This window comes from Paramormyrops kingsleyae, chromosome 19 (assembly GCF_048594095.1).
Source record: "Paramormyrops kingsleyae isolate MSU_618 chromosome 19, PKINGS_0.4, whole genome shotgun sequence".
In the NCBI taxonomy this organism is placed as follows: domain Eukaryota; kingdom Metazoa; phylum Chordata; class Actinopteri; order Osteoglossiformes; family Mormyridae; genus Paramormyrops; species Paramormyrops kingsleyae.
Window position 1 is genome coordinate 184,866 of NC_132815.1, and position 19,193 is coordinate 204,058.

The 19,193-nt window shown below is 41.3% G+C and overlaps 1 protein-coding gene across 3 annotated transcripts in view; it reads left to right on the plus strand.

Moving 5' to 3' along the window:
* The first annotated feature begins 2,424 nt into the window (after positions 1-2,424).
* The window catches only part of LOC111844435 (choline/ethanolamine transporter flvcr2b-like), a 28,376-nt gene continuing 11,607 nt past the window's right edge, over positions 2,425-19,193 (plus strand). For 2 of the 3 annotated variants that reach the window (XM_023812904.2, XM_023812903.2), the window contains exons 1-5: positions 2,425-3,567; positions 14,353-14,494; positions 15,366-15,506; positions 17,934-18,001; positions 18,440-18,543. In XM_023812904.2, coding sequence (XP_023668672.2) covers positions 2,995-3,567; positions 14,353-14,494; positions 15,366-15,506; positions 17,934-18,001; positions 18,440-18,543 — 1,028 coding nt within the window. In that variant the 5' untranslated portion in view covers positions 2,425-2,994. Of the gene's footprint in view, positions 3,568-14,352; positions 14,495-15,365; positions 15,507-17,933; positions 18,002-18,439; positions 18,549-19,193 lie in introns of all 3 variants that reach the window. The other variant, XM_023812907.2, reaches the window with a different exon arrangement.

Genomic DNA, 19,193 nt, shown 5'->3' on the forward strand with positions numbered 1-19,193 from the left:
TTGCCTCTGCACATGCCCAGGTTTGGGGAATCAGAGTACCCAGTAGAAACCCGTATGACATGAGGGATCATGTAAGCTTCACATACACAGCAAAGCCCCAGCACTGGTCTGTGGCTACAGTGGGGGAGACTCGGGACAGTTTATGAATCAAAGCTGTTATCTATTTACTCATTAATCTGCATACGATCAGTGCAACATGTTTCATAACTGACAGACTGTTGCTAGGAGCCTTAAACTAGCAGAAGTGGGGGGATGTATAGCCAGGTTGAAGTATGTTAAAAGCCTGTTCAACAACTGACCACATTTAGCAATAGTCTCTGGTCTCCCCTATTGACTTGTCCTGCTGTCTACATATTAAAAATTTAAGGGTGATATTTTTGGTTCAAACATTTCACAAGAATTCAAGCTTAAAGCAAATAGAATTGCTTTGGTAACTGTTTCAGTCACTGAAACCATATAATGTGACTAATCAAAGTTTCTGCTGGAACCATGAGTACACAGATGATGGTGAAGAAGCTACATAATTCAACCGCTAGATGGCAAGTGTGTTTAGCTTTCTCTTGAAACAGTAACTTGAGTAAATAAATTTCTCATATACAGAATCAACCAAAAGTTTGAGTACATCTGCAGGGATCCATTATTACTAACGGTATAAACATATACTTATCTCTTAACAGGAATGTATGTTGGTGTTATGGTCTAATGAATGTGTTTGTAAGATGCAGAGAGGGTGACTTATGCTTCTGTGCTGTCCTCTGTTGGACATTGAGGAAGCACAGCCATGCAAAAGTCGCTCAACTAAAAAAAATCAAAGGCATGCCAATCCATAAGGATAATCATGGGATTTTTATAGGATTATTATAATTAAGTCCTTCAATATTTCAATGCATCAAATAAATTCATTACGTCAGTGAAGCAGGTTTTAAGGCAAATTATGGCTATTTTGAGCAATCCAAGATTTAGACAGTTTTCAATTTCTTTGAACGCTGCTTTGAGACTGCTTTTTTTTGTTTTTTTGCATTTTGATGTATTCTTTATTTTGAAGTATTTACAGAATAAAAATGTGTTAAGTGAACCATGAACAAACAGGTGTTTCATTTATGCTGACTATACTATAGATGGCAGTTATATTTTTCAACAGCAGTTCCTCAAGTTTGTATTTTTGATGACTTGAACAGTAATATATTTGTCAACAGTCAATCAATCAACTTGTACATTAAATATTCTTAATAATCCATAATCAGAATTGAAAATTTCAAGCTCTTATTTAAAAGTCTGAAAGGTGCTTCAATTTGAATTGATAACAGACATTAAAGATATACTGTGTCAACAACTGTATTTAAGAACCATTATAGAACCTGCTTTATAATCAGTTAAGTAAAATGGCCTTAAGTTTAACAGGGAGCACATCTTAAAAATTTCAGTGAAATAAGTAAAATTATATTTTGTGCATTTCACCATTTGTTAGATTCTAATTCAAAATTCACTTACTTATAAGTTTGTTACATCATTTTATATGTACCATTTTATTTTATTCAAATGTGCAATGTATTTATTTTCTGTCCCCAAGTGATGTATTTTGAATTTGTGAAATGTAAAATGTGTGAAAATGACAAACAAAAATGCAAAATTTAGAAATGTATTTTCTATATGTGTGACATTGTTGGTTCATACTTCCAAGGTTGGGGATTTAAATTTTGCATCTGCTGAGTGTGTGTATGAGTCTGTGTGTGTGTGTGTGCATGTGTGTGTGAGTAAATGTGCAAGTGTGTGCACAGAGCTTGCATGTTCTCCCTGTGTTGGGTAGGTGTCCTCAGAATACTCTAGTTTCATCCCACAGTCTAATGACATGCAGTTATATTATGACTGTGTGTGTATGTGCCCTATGATGGTGTACAATCTGCTCCTGGGCATCCCTGGCATAGGCTCCAGCTCCCCCTGGCAATTGACCGAGGCAAATTGATGGAAGATGGATAGATGATGTTCACTATGCATGAATATAATATATATTTTTTTATTATTTTATTGTAGGCAATGTGAGGAAAAAATTAAAAAGCACTACTGACTACAAATCATGCTAGACGATAATTATGTAGGTATTTCATCATGGAAATTGTGGCTGTTTCATTATCAGGAAGTTTACAAGTTATAGTCTGTTAGCTATTTCGTGTCAAACGATGATCAATTTGATTATGATAATCGACTTTAATATTATCCAGAGTGATTAAATAACAGGCCATTTCACCATTAAAAACCCAACCTTCGAGGGCTGAATTACCAGTCAGTGTATTACGTTCTATGTCAGACCGAAGACCGCCCGTGCACACTCGACTGTTCTGATTGGACCGTCCTCGGTGCTGTCTGACGGTGATTGGTGGATGGAGTCAGAGTTCGGAAACCACGTGGATACTGGAGCCCCGTCACTGCTTCGGGCACCAAAGCTGGATTTGAAGCGGACGTAGGAGGGAGTGTTTTTTCTTTCTTTCGTTAAAATGCAGTCGTTGTAACCTTTCATTTTGAAATGTCTTTAACTTTGAAAGCAATGCTGCGTCCAGGGGTGATATGTGATCGCATACTAAATTGGTGCTGATTCAACCAATTAGTTCCTTGACTTCCTGAGGAAGTTTGACTTGTTGTAAATCATTGATCTAGTTTCTTACATTTTAAAATTATATATATGTGTGTTACTGTATACCAGAAAACAGTTCTTTGTAGGAAGTGTGTTTGGGACTCTTTGGGAAATGCAGTGCTTTCTAAATTAACACGTGTTGACCATTTTCGGGAGGTAAACTTTACTGTGGCTGTTTCGCCAGAGTGTGTGCCAAAGTAACCGTTCGCCACGAAGAAAATAAGTCTTGACTTTAACCTTATAACCAAGGCTTAATACGAAATATTCTTTATTTTTACTTTCATGTTTCGGACATTAATCGTATAACAATATTCATGATAACTCCGTAGGTTACTTGCTTTCTGTTCAAAACCAATAGAATTAAAATGCAGGAGGAAACGAAAGGTGCTGATTTTGAAGTAAAAGAGGAAACTAATACTTCGGTCTTACAAAAACCAAAAACATCTGACGGACATGGATTTTATGACCGCTCGGATGGAAACGGCGCTGATAAACCAGCCACTCGTTTGTACAAACGCCGATGGGTTATAGTATTCCTTTTCAGCACTTATTCGCTCTGTAATGCCTTCCAGTGGATCCAGTACGGAATCATCAGCAATATCTTCATGAAATTCTACAAAGTTGACTCTTTCACTGTCGATTGGATGTCAATGGTGTACATGATGACTTACATCCCTTTTATATTTCCCGTAACGTGGCTTTTGGACAAAAAGGGTTTGAGGGTCATCGCGCTCGCAGGTACCGCCGCAAACTGTATGGGGACCTGGATTAAAGTGGCCAGCGTAAGACCGGACCTGTTCTGGGTGAGTGTCCTTGGACAGTTCTCCTGCTCCCTGGCCCAGGTCTTCATCCTCGGAATGCCGTCCCGGATCGCCTCAGTTTGGTTCGGCTCGAAGGAGGTGTCCACAGCCTGTTCAATCGGAGTCTTTGGAAACCAGGTGATCAGACCAGCGTTTCATTATCACCTCCCTAAATCTTCACATGACAAACAAGAGAAGTATACATTTTAAAACAAATGTTTTCGTTAATTTTCGTGGTTTAATTGCAGATGACGCCTTAGTTTAGGGCTGTGTGTATAGGCTGGAACATTTCTGATTTACTTAAAGTTGATATATATGTTGTGAGTCAGAACTGATTTTCATAGTGTAACCGATTAATTTTTACTGTATGGAAGCAGTAGCAGTATTGCATTTATCAGTATTGCCCATGCAATATATGCATGTTGCTGTGGAACTTAAGAATTGATGCTACCGGTCAACTGGGCTAGCTACATAAAGAATGTAGTCAAAGGTGACAGTTTTTTTTGTTTGTTTAAACTAGCCATTGGGATAATGTTCAGTTTTTTTTGTACTCGTTCTTCATTTAAGTGGATTCACACTTGTAAGGTTGTAGGTTTGTTCCTCATCCCTGGGTAACATAAGATCCTCCTTATAATTGTGTGGCAATGCACTGTATTGTTACATTCAGTGTACACTGAAAATGCAGTGAATATTTGTAGTTGTCATTGTTTACAGTAGCTTATTTATACCAACTTGGCCAGCAGGATTCTTTAGCTCCACAACCTCACTGTACATTGGCCTTTATCATCCTGCAGGCTAGGATTAAAGCCATCAGTAATTTAGAGGTAGGTGGTATGTTTTTAAATGTGCATGTGTGAAATGTCAGACATTTTCTGCAGGATATAAATATTGCTGGGGCTGGGCGGGCTGAGGAGAGGTCAGGAGGCAGTGCCCCCTGCGTATGTGTTATCAGTTGGCGGTGGTTTGTAGGAAGTTCATTCTGTGTGTGAGGGAGAGAGATAGGGTGATGCTGCCTGTTTCGCAGGTGTTTTTGTTAGTTAAACCACGTTCTTGTTTGTTGACTATTTCTGCAAAGGCACCTAGTAAATATCCTGCTTCTTCCTCTTGAGAAGGAGGGTGTAGGAGATGGACCCATTTGCAGTATTTCTCAGCCTCATTTCTGAATCTATAGTCATCTTCAAATGGAACAGCAGCCCTTCTGCTACGGGGTCTGCTACTGTGTGGCACAGTGTACAGGATTTCTGTCAGACACAGCACACCAACACCATACTGAAGTGATTGTTATGTGAATCAAACAAACTGGGTCTTCAGTAAGTCTGCTGCAGTTCTTATCGGTTTATCTTATGAGCTGAGGTACCTGCCCAGGTCCAAGCCTGAGACCCACTGGCCACATGAGTCTGACCTTGTCACACATGCTACCATGTCGGCAAGTGGCTGGGTGCTGGTGTGTCTCACCCTGGCAGCTCTTGTTTTCGGTTCTTTTTCTTTTCTAAAATTCAGCTTTTAATTTTATCTTTTTCTTTTTTTTGCATATATATATATATATATATATATCATCTAGGAGAGGATGAACATAATTACAGTTGTCTCAGAGAACGCATGCAACATGCAAAAGCAGCAGAGGTAAAAACTGATTTTTAAACATTTAATAAATAATCTATAAAAGGAATAATTAAAATTGCAAAGGTAGCTAAGGTTTTCTTATGACAGAGTAGTAATGTTTCAGGGAAACTTAAACTCCCCGCGCTATAGTGTCTATACACAATTGAAAGTAAGAGAGAGCCTGATCTTAATCCAGCTGAGTCGTGATGTAAGAATTGTCATGTGCATAAAATGCGATGTTGCTATTAACATCACTCATCATAAGAACATAAGAACTATACAAACGAGAGGAGGCCATTCGGCCCATCGAGCTCGCTTGGGGAGAACTTAACTAATAGCTCAGAGTTGTTCAAATCTTATCTAGCTCTGATTTAAAGGAACCCAAGGATTCAGCTTGCACTACATTATCAGGAAGACTATTCCATACTCTGACTACACGCTGTGTAAAGAAGTGCTTCCTTAAATCCAGTTTGAAATGTTCTCCCGCTAATTTCCACCTATGGCCACGAGTTCTTGTATTTGAACTAATGCTCACCTGTTAGAATCTTATAGACCTGGATCATGTCCCCCCTCAGTCTCCTTTGCTTGAGGCTGAACAGATTTAGCTCAACTAACCTTTCCTCGTATGACATTCCTCTAAGACCAGGAATCATTCTTGTGGCCCTACGCTGCACCTTTTCTAAGGCCGCAATGTCCTTTTTAAGATATGGTGACCAAACCTGCACACAATATTCTAGGTGAGGTCTCACCAAGGAATTGTATATTCTTAGCATTACCTCCCTTGACTTAAACTCCACACACCTGGAGATATACCCCAGCATCCTGTTGGCCTTTTTTATTGCTTCCCCGCCTGGTGAGAATGAGACATGGAAGCGTCAACATACACACCAAGGTCTTTCTCATAATCAGCTACCTTTATTTCAGTAGGTCCCATAAATCCAGCCCTATAATATACCACAGCCATTTTTCGAATTCGGTACAAAATACCTCGCTTTGTGTTGTGGTGTCATTCAGCGCTGGTACCAGTTTTTATGGCAGACGAAAACCAACAGCTTAAAGTGCCGTATTTTTGGTACTCAAAGTAATAAAAGTAAGATACCTGGTGCGGTGGAAAAGTGCCCTAAGACTGACACGAGATAAATATATGCATTGCAGTGACTGTGTAAAATGGAATGAAATATTGCTAGTTCAACCTAATGTTACTGCTTTTCAAATGTCGAGCAATTATAGGGTGAATGACAAATTAGGTTTCATAAAATGAGAAATGTCAGGTGGTGCAACCAAAAATATTACATTTTACTATTTTTTTCTAAATGAAAAACTTCAACTCATTAATCCATCAGACATTTATTCCTGTATTGAAAATATATTGACTTTAAAGAAGTTTCGTATAATAATAATATTGAACTTGCGATGTTTTTGTTGGAATTTGACAAAAAATATGCACGTCGTGTCATTCACCTTGTATACAGAAATCATGACTGGATTACTTCCTGTCATGCTTTGATTCAGAATCTTCTGTGCTGTTTTATAGCTTAAGGACTTACATTTGTTGTTTCCATTCATAATCTTCACAAGACATGGTCATAAAAGAATTTCCATGATAAGTCACTGTTATCCTGATACACTTGCAATCTAGGCATCTGTGGCTATTTGAAGCCTAATGGTGCTTAAACTGTCATAAACTGTTCAGCTACTTGTTTCTCTTAAGTTCTTAAGAAACAAAAGATTTTTGTAGACTTTTAAACTATCTCTAATGACAGTATTATATTGTCTTGTATTGGTGTTGGCTGAGAGAGATGCGGTCTTGCCTACATGAATTTGGCTTAAACATAAATAGAGCAAAAGTCAGTCCTTGCTGAACAAGTCTGCAAAATAGATTCTAAGCTGCCTCTGGCTTGGGTGAGGCATAATAGCAGAAATATCTGCACAGTCTTTGAGTACCATCCAGTCAGGTGGTGTAAGAAAAGCTTGAGGGTATGAATTGTATTTTGCATGTCAGTAATTTACCCCTTACCTGGTTCTTATGTTAATGTTATGGCCAATTGAGAGTAATGATATGTATAGCTGAGCATAATGTTTGTGTAGGTCAAAATTGTACATATTTCCATTAACTGGTGCATTTTGGCAGAGATTGTGCAAATTGCATTCCGTTGAGTGGAGGAGGGATGCATTTTTAGCATCAACAGAGGGAAAACAGAAACACAAAACAAGGGACTCTAGGGGCAGCAGGTTGTGGTGGTAGAGTTACATATGACTAGAAATAAGGAGCAGGTGAGCCAAAACATTATGATCACCCCCACATGAATAATGTTGAATATCTTGTACAAACAGCAGGCTGTGTTAAACAGAAAAAACAGAAGTTCTGGTAATTGGTTCCAAGAATGCATGAAATAAGTTTCACCACCTCAACACTGGTGACCTTCCTGCACAACCTAACACAGTGGTCAGAAATCTTGGTCTTCTAATTGATTCAGAATTATGTTTCAATGCTCACATAAGAAGCATTACTAGAACTGCGTTCTGTCATCTACGGAACATAGCTAAGCTACGGAAGATGGTCTCCCTTCATGATGCAGAAAAATGAATACGTGCCTTTATAACTCCCAGACTGGACTACTGTAATGCCCTCCTTTCTGGATGCCCATCTAGATCCTTACATAAACTTCAGCTGGTACAGAATGCAGCAGCCAGAGTTCTCACAAACACTAAAAAAAATTGATCACTTTACACCGGTCTTATCCTCCCTTCACTGGCTTTCAGTTAAGTCTTGGATTGACTATAAAATACTGCTATTGACTTATAAAGCACTGAATGGCCTTGCACCAGAATACCTTGGTGAGATGCTGGCCTAGGGGTTTGCTATGTTCTCAAGGCGCAGGATATCTGTTAGTACCCTGGGTAGAAAGAGCTACAGCAGGCTGCAGAGCTTTCTCCTATAGATCTCCTCAGCTGTGGAATGGTTTTCCACCTGATGCGTGGGATTCAGGCTCACTCTCTATATTGAGTATAGACTAAAAACACACTTATTCAGTCTAGCCTATAGGGAAAATATGAGATGTGTGCACCATTAATTTCCTGACAGCGAGTCGCCAATAGGAGCGGGTGCTCAGACTAAAAGGGTTACAGGGTCTCTACGCTCTTTTCGGTGGTCATTTCAAATTGTTGGACTTCCGGTTCATTCGCAGATTAGTGGTCGGGACATTTTGCATCAGTGCATTTAGCCCCTGGGCGGAGCAAGTATAGCAAGCTGCGACTGGACGCCTGACGCTGGGAATAATACGGCTGGGTTCTCTCCCAATGTGTGAGTGGAACATCTTGCCTAGTTTGTATGTGGATATATAGCATTATATTGTAATTAATCATCCCTTACCTTAATGCTTTCTGGCAGGCTGCAGAGCTTTCTCCTATAGAGCTCCTCAGCTGTGGAATGGTCTTCTACCGGATGTGCGGGTTTCAGGCTCACTCTCAATATTCGAGTCTAGACGCACCTGTTTAGTTTAGCTTATAGGGATACTAGTTCTAGCTTTAGCTAATTGTTCACCCCCAGTTAGATCTGTAGTGTGAGGTGTAGAGCTGGGTGGGGATCGGTGCCACTGGCTTTGGATGAACTGAACTGTCAGTGCTGTCACTCTAGCTTCACACCCCCTTGTGGAATTGGAGTTCTGACATTTCAGGGACTCCCCATGCCTGCATTCCTACTTGCCTCTCCCTCATACTTATGCTGCCATAGCCATATCTGCCGGAGCTTGCACATTGCACTTCATACTGCACTCACCTAACTGTTAGCACTGCCTATTGTCTCCCTTACTTTGACTAATTGCACATTTTATTTCCCCTACTCCTCCTGGGGTGTGCTGCCTGGAGACCCCAATTTATCAAGATATCCTGCACACCCTGCTACTTGCGACGTCTCCACTACCCAAGGCGTCCTTCTGTCTAGCACTCCCTTCTACCTGTGTTGTCCTCCATGTATGCCCGGATGCCATACTACTGGTTGCCCGGCGATCTGAAGGAGCACTTGTCATCACCTCCCTGCTACCCGATTGTGACTCATATTTTATGACTTATACTGTGTGACTTGCCACTTAGCCATCTCTCCGATTTGACTTTACTTGTCGGCCCCAGGAGAATGGGCTCCCCCTTTGAGTCTGGTCCCTCCCAAGGTTTCTTCCTTCTAGGGAGTTTTTCCTTGCCACTGTCGCCTATGGCTTACTCACTGGGGGCTTTGGGCAGGGATGCTGTAAAGCGCTTTGAGACGATGTAATGTTGTGATAATGCGCTATACAAATATAAATTTGTTTGTTGTTGTTTGCATTGTGCACTGTGTCGTGATGCTTTACTCCTGCAACCACCCTCAAAATGATCTGATATTTGTACCACAGTAGCCCTCCTGTTGGTTTGTACCAGATGGGACAGCCTTCGTGCACATCTTGTATTGATGAGTCTTGACCACCCAGCACCCTACTGGCAGTTTGTTGTTCTGTCCTCCTCGGACCATTCTCAGTAGTTATTCACCATGGCTGACCATGAGCACCCCACAAGCCTTGCAGTGTAGGCAATGTTCTGACCCAGTCTTATGGCTCAAACTCAGCGTTTCTGTTACTCAGAAACACTGTCCTGTTACTTGGATTTGAGGGTTTGTTCTTGCTCACAGCAGATTCTCTGCCTGAGGGTTAAGAAATCTGTTACAGATACATATTTCATTCAGCTATTGTGTAATTTTAAGGGTAAGGAGCATATTACACAGCTATCTGAAACTTGCCATTACTTAAAGGTGCCAGAACATTTTTCTTGAATATGTAGACTACCGAATGGGGGAAAAAATGTGCAAATGAGCAGAGATGGAAAATTCTGGTCAGTCAAACAGTGACCAAAGCTTGCATGCTGCGAGAGTTTGGGAGAATAGAGAGCATAACATTGTAGCATGCCGTAAGAGTATAGGAGAAAAGAATGTTGCAACGTGTCATGAGAGTATGGGAGAATAGAGAACATAACATTGCAGCATGCCGTAAGAGTATAGTATATAGTATTTAGTATTTAGAGTATATACACTAAAAAATCTTACCACATCTATTTATTATATATTATCACTGTGTAATAATCCGGTCAATGTGAAATTGTGCATTCGTTCACTTTATATACATATGCTTGTGCAATAAGATATATTACACTGTCACTTTAATACTTTCTATTTGTTTACATTGCTTATTTTTATACATATTTTATACATACTTTTATACTACTTCTCTTTTTATATTTTATATGTATATGTTTGAGCACTGACCCAAGGAGATGCTTTTCATCTCATTGTATATGTAAAAAATGTATAATGACAATAAAAGGCATTCTATTCTATTCTATTCTAGGAGAAAAGAGAATGTTGCAACGTGTCATGAGAGTACGGGAGAATAGAGAATGCAAGAACGCTGCAGCATGCAGTGAGAGTATGACAGAAAAATGCAGGACGGATGGATAGTGTTAGGTTGTCCGTAAAGAACTACAAGTATTTATAGATCAGTAAAAGGAACAGACTTGTGTGCACACACACACAGCACATTCTTGTACCCCCATGTAGCTTGAAGTGAAGCTACTTTAGGAAGAGCAACAGCTTTTCCAAAAACGGTGTGACTTTAGAGGTCCACAAATAACTTCACCTTGTTTTTTTTAATTGATAGCTGTACTACAATGCTGAAGATATAGTATACATTGTTCTGAATTATTCACTATAAACTTGTAATTTGCTGATTAACTGTGAACATGGCAACTCTGAAAGTTTTAGAATTTAGAGATCAGTGGTCATTGTTGACACACCACAGCACACAACAATGAAATGTGTCCTCTGCATTTAACCCATATGTGATATAGCAGGGGGCAGCTAATTCAGCGCCCAGGGAGCACTGCTTGTGGGTGGTACCTTGCTCAGGGTACCTCAGTGGTGCCTTGCTGGTTGGGGATTCAAACCAGCAATCTTTAAAATTACAAGTGCGCTTCCCTGACATCACTGCCCAGGACAGTATGAATGTCACGCCTTTAGTGGAAGGATCTGCTAAAGTTGCTTTGCATTCACAAGTCAGAAGAGCAGAGAGCGGGAATCATAATCTGTATGTGTCTGCTTTTGTTTTTGCGGCTTACGTTGTTGGTGAGTGAGCTGCAGGTTTATCATTAGACATGCAGACACGCACACACATGCGCGCACACATGCATGCTAGCTGCTTGGGTTCACTGTGCAATCCAAGCTTTGGGGGAACACGTCTAGGCAATGTAAGAAATCGTGTCATTCTGCAGTTCTTTCCAAGCTCTTAGCTGCAGCTAGGAAATAAAAGACATAACAGTAACTTCCCAATCTTTGAATATTTATAGCACTGTTAATTTTAGGGGGGTGGGAAAATGCTCTGCTGTGTTTCACTGCTGTGGTGACCAAAATCTGCAATGATAGTCAATGAAACAACATTAGCTTAAAACTAAAACTCTTTACTAATGCTGTAACTGAGCCATCATGGATGGTTCTGGCAGATTCCTGCAGCTGAAGTCTGATAATGAGGTGATCTTTGAAGCGGCAACCTGTTTGTTATTTAAGATGTGCTGGATACCACCAAGCATGACAGAGGGAAAGAAGAGTCCATCAGCCCAGCTTGCTCTGTTGTCAGCTATAATCACTCGGAGTATGAAAAGGAAACTGCAGCATCTCAGATAATAGGGCTGTCGTGCCAAGCTGAAGCAGCGAAAATCTGGTGAACTTTCATTTTCAAGAGAACCCAAGGAAAGACTTGTCCTGCCTGCCCGTAGCAGAGAACATGTGCTGCAGAGATGGGAAGTTCAACCCAACTGTTACAGAAATACTCATATAGACAAGCTAATATCATAGTAGTATCAATTTATTGTATTGACTGTAGAGTAAGAGCCAGCCTCTTAATGCCTGTAAAAGTTATATTACAGTATACTGTGTTAATTGTACTAATCACCACATTGAAATTGCTATCTGATTGAGTCAGTTGTATTTTCCTATTTTTAATAATCATTGTGTCCATTCTAGTTTTTCCTTGTCTCCAGGAATATAAGCTTTTATGTCAGAAGACACATAAATGATATATAATAAGGATGGCAGCACTAATCAGGACAAACTGAGACACGTGAATATAAGGACTTTAAATGTTTTTATTCTTGTGGAATAAAAGGTTTTTAATAAGTTGGTTGTTCCTGGGTATGACGATAAGCTGCATCTGCCCCTGCTAGTGGTCCTCAGACTTGCAGGGCAAAATTTGGGGGTTGGGGCCGGGATTGGTATTCTAAACCCTGTAAAAACTTCACACAGCTCTGACCAGACAGATAGGACACCTTTCTGCTCTCCATGGGAGTAGTTCTGCTGCAGCTGCTCACAGGAAGGCTGCATGCACCATTAGGGGAATGGGAGAAAGCCCTCGGGAGTCTCATCCTCTGAAAAGTTGAAACTACCGGAGAGCCTTTAGGGACAGGCCTGTTGGGGGTCAGTACTGATGTGGTGCTGGGGTGTCAGCAGCTACATGTCAGCACCTGGGTCCCAATCGGAAGGCATGTGGAACGTCTTGTCTCTCCGGCAAGATGACCATCTTCCTCTGCTGTTGGAGGTGCTTTGTAAACTCCGCATTTCGGTGGTGACACTCTCTGAGGTACGTAGACCGGGGAGTGGGCAGATCTCTGTAGGTGGGTACACATATTATTGGTCTGGTCCCTCAGATGGCTGCCATACTCCGGGAGTAGCTGTTGCTGTAGCGGATCAGCTCCTACTGATGGTGTCTTATGTCAGTCCTTTCAACAAGCGTATTATGAGACTCTGTAAGTGCCTTATCTGTCGTCTCAGTGTATGCTCTGACTGTGGTGAGTGATGTCTCAGACCTGTTCACAGGAATGTGCACCCGCTTTTAACGTGGCCCGTTCACGGGAATGTGCACCCGCTTTTAACGTGGCCCGTTCACGGGAATGTGCACCCGCTTTTAACGTGGCCCGTTCACGGGAATGTGCACCCGCTTTTAACGTGGCCCGTTCACGGGAATGTGCACCCGCTTTTAACGTGGCCCGTTCACGGGAATGTGCACCCGCTTTTAACGTGGCCCGTTCACGGGAATGTGCACCCGCTTTTAACGTGGCCCGTTCACGGGAATGTGCACCCGCTTTTAACGTGGCCCGTTCACGGGAATGTGCACCCGCTTTTAACGTGGCCCGTTCACGGGAATGTGCACCCGCTTTTAACGTGGCCCGTTCACGGGAATGTGCACCCGCTTTTAACGTGGCCCGTTCACGGGAATGTGCACCCGCTTTTAACGTGGCCCGTTCATGGGAATGTGCACCCGCTTTTAAGGTGACCCGTTCACGGGAATGTGCACCTGCTTTTAAGGTGACCCGTTCACGGGAATGTGCAGCCGCTTTTAGCGTGGCCCGTTCACGGGAATGTGCAGCCGCTTTTAACGTGACCCGTTCACGGGAATGTGCAGCCGCTTTTAACGTGGCCTGTTCATGGGAATGTGCACCCGCTTTTAACGTGGCCCGTTCATGGGAATGTGCACCCAAACGTGGCCTGTTTACTTAATGTTCACGTCGATGGACAACTACTTATGAACTCTGCATTGTACGAAAGTCCACAGAGGACATCCATCATTATCTTATTTCTATATTTTATATTGGGTTCACTGCTTATTTTTCTTGTTTTTCCAAGATCACAAGTTTATTTTGTGATCAAGAAAATGTCTCAGAAAACAAAATTTATTAGAAGACATACAAGCAGTATTTGTCAAGAGAGAAGCGGATTCCACAAAAATGCCATGGCTAAAGCTATTGAATTGATTTTTTAATTGAAAATCTAAAATCCTCCCCCCCGTTCTCTATTGTGAGACATGAATCTCAAGCCCTGAATGCATGTCCTCTACGTGCTTCCATAGTATTGAAATTTAGGGAATTATTACTTTAAAAAGTGACTGCGGTAGTAACACTATTTCACACTGTTATGGGTCACCACTATAAGCTATATAAATAAATTACATTGAAGCAAAGTGAGTAAATACTGAGGGATTCATATTCATGTCTTTTACCTTTTGTCACTTGTTACCCTCATTCCAGAGTTCCATTTAAGTGGGTCTGCCTGTGGTTCCCTGTCTTGTTCTACACATATTTCTTTTTTTACTTTATTTGTCCTGCAAAATCACTGATAGCATGTTTCCTCCTTTTCTCAAAACCTGTATAATAATTATAAATGGATGCATATGTATAAGTTATGATGTTGCTTTCTGACATTGGCATGGCTGCCGTGTTTTGACATCTTGTCCTGATTGGCTGCTCTCCCCCCAGCTGGGTGTGGCCACTGGCTTCCTGATTCCCCCCATGCTGGTGCCCAATGTGGACGACGTGGACCAGCTGGCTCACCACATCAGCGTCATGTTCTATGGGACAGCCGTGGTGGCCACAGTGCTCTTCATCCTGGTGATGGCATGTAAGAGCCTTAGGGGACTTCACTTCAGCAGCTGTATGATGGAGGGAGCTGCAGTTTTATGGAACTCGTCAGTCTCCCCTTGATACCAGAGTTAGTCTCCCCCACTCGACACATCACAAGAGAACAGTGATCAGTAAAATAACATCAGGGTGAACTAACAATCTCAGGATTAAACTTGGCATGTTCCAGTCAACAGCAGTATTACTGCTTTGGCTTAATTGCCTCATTGTATTTCCTTATGGATAATTGCTGTGTTTGTGCTTTGTCTTATCAGCAGTTAAACATTTATGATACATAATACATATACAATAGTGTTAGACTTCTTCTGTCCATATAAAACCCATGATGCTTTGCACAAAATGAGTACCAGAGAACAAGGCTTGCAGACCTTGGGTGTGTTCTGGAAGATTGTTTCCCAAAGCGAAACTTTGCTTCTTCCTTTTTACATGGTGTCCTGTGGTTTGTGCCAGCCTTGCTGCAGATGGCGGATGTGCATGTGGGATGGTGTTGCCTAAGTTTTCTACATGTCCTCCTCTTGGCAGCTATAAGCAGGAAGGAGTGCAGACTCAGTCTCCACCCCAATGACCCAATGTGTGTCTGCAGCCCCTAAACCTCACCACCGGAACCTCCATTCTCTAGCTTATTTGGGTTTTTCTTGTGGGGGGCATTGAGGGAGGTGCTCCATGTGTGTCATATAACCAATAAACCATGCAGAACACCAAGTTGACTTGGTGAATTGTATTCTGGCTCAAAAATTATAAACACGTGGATAAATGGATTAATTCTCTTTATAAGTGTGTGTGCTGCTACTGCTGTGTTCACATGCTAGCCAGTGCTGGTCCTGTTGATACCCAGTGTCTGTATTGCTCAGTTTTCCGGGAGAAGCCAGACGTCCCTCCCACGCAGGCCCAGGTGATGGCGTGCAGCATGTCCGCAGAGTACTACTCCTACGGAGCCTCTATCCTGAGACTGCTGAGGAATACATCCTTCATCCTCCTCATTGTTAGCTATGGTGGGGAAGCCTTTCTCTCTTATCTAGCACTCCATTCTTGGTTAGAATCGTGAATGGTTTTTGGTCAGTTATGTTCAGTAATGCAATAATGCAGATTACAGTGCTACCTTACACATTTCAAATGCTTACAAAATGCTTTTATTTGGGATATTAAAAAAACTTTATAGTTCAACAAGAGAGTTGTTCCAAAACCACTAATTGTAGGCTTAGCCTAAAAGTACCAAAGCTGGCCCCTTGACCGCTGGTTGCTTGGTATTAAGATTAAGAATAAGATTAACTTTAGTGATATTCTCCCTCGCTCACTGTGTATAGTGCTTTGGACAAAAGTATCTGCAGTAATATGGAGTTTTGCAGTGATATTGAGGTAATTTAGTGCAGCATACACTACAGCTTTTTTGCTTAGTGGTCGTTTTGTTCGCATAAAGTTCTGGATGTATTGTAACAATTTTAAACTTGCAGATAATTATGAAATCCATTTAGGTTAATTGTTCTGCTTGAGCTTACAGCCAGATACTTTCCAGGACTAGACTCTGCAGCTTAATATAAGAGCGGCTCTGGTAAACAGAAGTCAAAATCCTCTATCTATTTATTATACTAATCATACTACAGGTCCTGTTACTAGAACTCACTCATAAATATTTAGTATGTGATATTTTTGGTGTCAGATTTGAGTACCAATCACATTCCCCTTGGGGGCTGCCTGTGTCTTATATGACCCTTGTTTTTGGTGTAAACGAGTCAGCTGTAGTGCTTAATCAGCATTTAAGGAGAGATTCTCCACAATTCTCAGTGTTGTCTGTGTATACTGACCTCACCTTTAGAAGTTGCGTGTGAAGCCTTATTGTGAATTCCCAACTGTAGCCTTGTATAGGAAGAAGAACAGGTTGCATTGTAAAGCTACAAAAAGGGATTATTTCAAATGAAGATTATTAAGTATGAGCTCAAGGAGATTTCTAAATACATGGTGTGTGTCACCATAGTATTTTTATTTTATTATTCAGTCTTGATGTTGTACTGTATCACAACACACCCAATAAAGTGCCTTGGGGCGACTCTCTTGTGAAAGACGCTATATAAAAATTAATTGGATTGAATCATAAATACGTGGATGATTATGATCTTTAATTTGAACCAAGTAAGGGGTAATGCACTCCATGCTGCGTGTTATACGTTTTTAAATTCACAAGAGCCACCCTGACATTTATCCCATGGTTACCACACATTTGGCTTGCTCGTTTGTACCTAAAGACATTACATTCACGTTTAAAGGCTGAATGACATCACCCACATGACATCACCCACACATGTTTCAGTGCTTCTGTCAGGACCATTGTGCTTCAGAATACAGACCCATGAGAAACTAGTCAACCGCTGTAAAGGTTTCACACACTTACTGTTGCCTTACGATTTTTTGCACTTAAGCTTTTTGCAACTTATTTTTGGTTCTCCCACTTTATTTGTGTACATCAGGGTGGCCCAGTTCCTCCCCTGGAGGGCTAGAGTCTAACACAGATTTCCCTGCAGGAGTGGAACTGAGCAGCCCTGACCTGCATGTAAACATGTTTAATGACTGGCTTATGGACATAGCAATGTACAATTTTCAAATTAACAAAGCTGGCTTTGGTCATATTTAAGCAAAATGTTTAATTGGTAAAAGAAAGTAATGCTATTAATAAGTTTCATAATTTAGGTACAAATGTGTAAGCCAATTGTGTGGTAACATTGGTAATGGCAGGTAATGCACTCTAAGCTGTGTGTCGTACCTTTTAAAACACTCTCTGTAGAGCCTTGTTGAGTGGCTCTTTGTTCAGGGTTAATGCTAGCCAGGGTGTCTCAGTTGGATGAAACATATAAAGTCATTCAGATGCTATTGAGCGACCCAGTTGATCATTAAGGCTCTGTCAGAATTGACAGGTCAGGTTACTTGTCCAATCGGTGCTTGGCTGTGTAATAAACAGTGGAGCACGTACCGCAGAGTTCAGCACGTTCCTCTGTTAGCTTTATGACTGCACCCTTTGTATACATTGTCTGCATATGACCAAATGTGTGACTGTCATGTAGTGCTGCTTTACTTGGCCAGAGGAATGTTTCTGTAAGAGGAAAATACCTACAGAGTGCAAGCAGTACCACAGAGGCTAATGCTGGTTTCTGTGTAAGCAAGTATCTGGGAAATCCAAAGTTTGGCAAAGAAGGGTCACGTTTTCATGTAGTGTCAAGCATGTTTTGTCAAAAGTGGCCAAAGGTAATTGATTAATTAGTTATTATGCAAAATGGACCTGTGGGCTAAAGTCTATGGTCGAAGTGCGGGTATGTGTGGGAAACCGGTTTTAAGAATCATTATTTTAAAATATTTTTTCACTCTTTGTAAAATTTGTCTGTTTTAGTGATGAGAGAGATTGTTTTCTTTTCCTGACTCTTTCCATTCAGGGTTGAATGTGGGCTGCTTTTACGCTGTTGGCACCTTACTGAACAGAATGATAATTGCACATTACCCTGTAAGTACCAGAATGCAGCAGCCATCTCAGTCTGATTCAGCCTGTGCCGATCAGACATCTGACTCAGCCTGTGCCGATCAGACATCTGACTCAACCTGTGCCGATTAGGCATCTGACTCAGCCTGTGCCAATCATACATCTTGCTTTACACTGACCCAGCCTGTGCCGATCAGACATCTGACCCAGCCTGTGCCGATCGGACATCTGACCCAGCCTGTGCCGATCGGACATCTGACCCAGCCTGTGCTGATCAGACGGCTTTATGCTGTTTCGTTTTTAGCTGTGTACTGTACTAATTGTGTATAGTTAAAAATGACATTAAATACCTACTTGGCTTAGCCTGTGCTGTTCTGACTTCTCACTTTATGGTGGATTGATGCTGTGCTTGACCCACCATATTCATTACAGATATACTGAACATGCATGCTTTGTCCTTAGGGCCAGGAAGTGAATGCAGGCAGGATTGGCCTCACTATCGTCATTGCTGGGATGATTGGCTCCCTCATCTCTGGAATTTGGTTGGACCGCACAAAGACCTACAAGTAAGGTACCTGAGTCGTGCCGGGACACTGTGGTTTTGTGATCTGGGGTGGTATCCAGTTTTTCTAAGTCACATGTATGCAAGAGTAAACACGCCTGAACAGTGAAGTTTGCTTAACTCCAGGGAAAGATGCTGTTTGACCAATGCAGCTGCTGTGTTTTTACACTGATATGGGGACTTAACCAGGCATTCCCACATAGATCAAAAAAGATCAAAAGTGTACTCTTTATTATAAAAAAAAAGTGAATAATGTTAATGTGTTAACGCCACAGACTGTTGATGCTTTTAAATGTGGTCTTAAAACTTATCTTTTTAACAGAGCTTTTCGGGTTGAATTAATTTTGTAGCACTTTGAGATTTGCTTTCAAATATAAAGTGCATTATAAATTAAATGTATTATTATGTGTTTTCTTGCGTGAATAACAATGTGAATGAACAAACAGGGACAAGAAACAAAACCACTACTCTGACCTTTGTGTGCTGCAGCTAAACAACACTTGTGTGAATGGGAGCAAAGAGCCGTGACAGTTTCGGCATCCTGGGAGATAAATGCACACACAGGGCGTCTTATTAAACTCTAAATTGCTTTACAAAATCTTCCCTATGAGAACAGTTTTCCCGCGAATATCGTGTCATCCTGATGTCTGATGT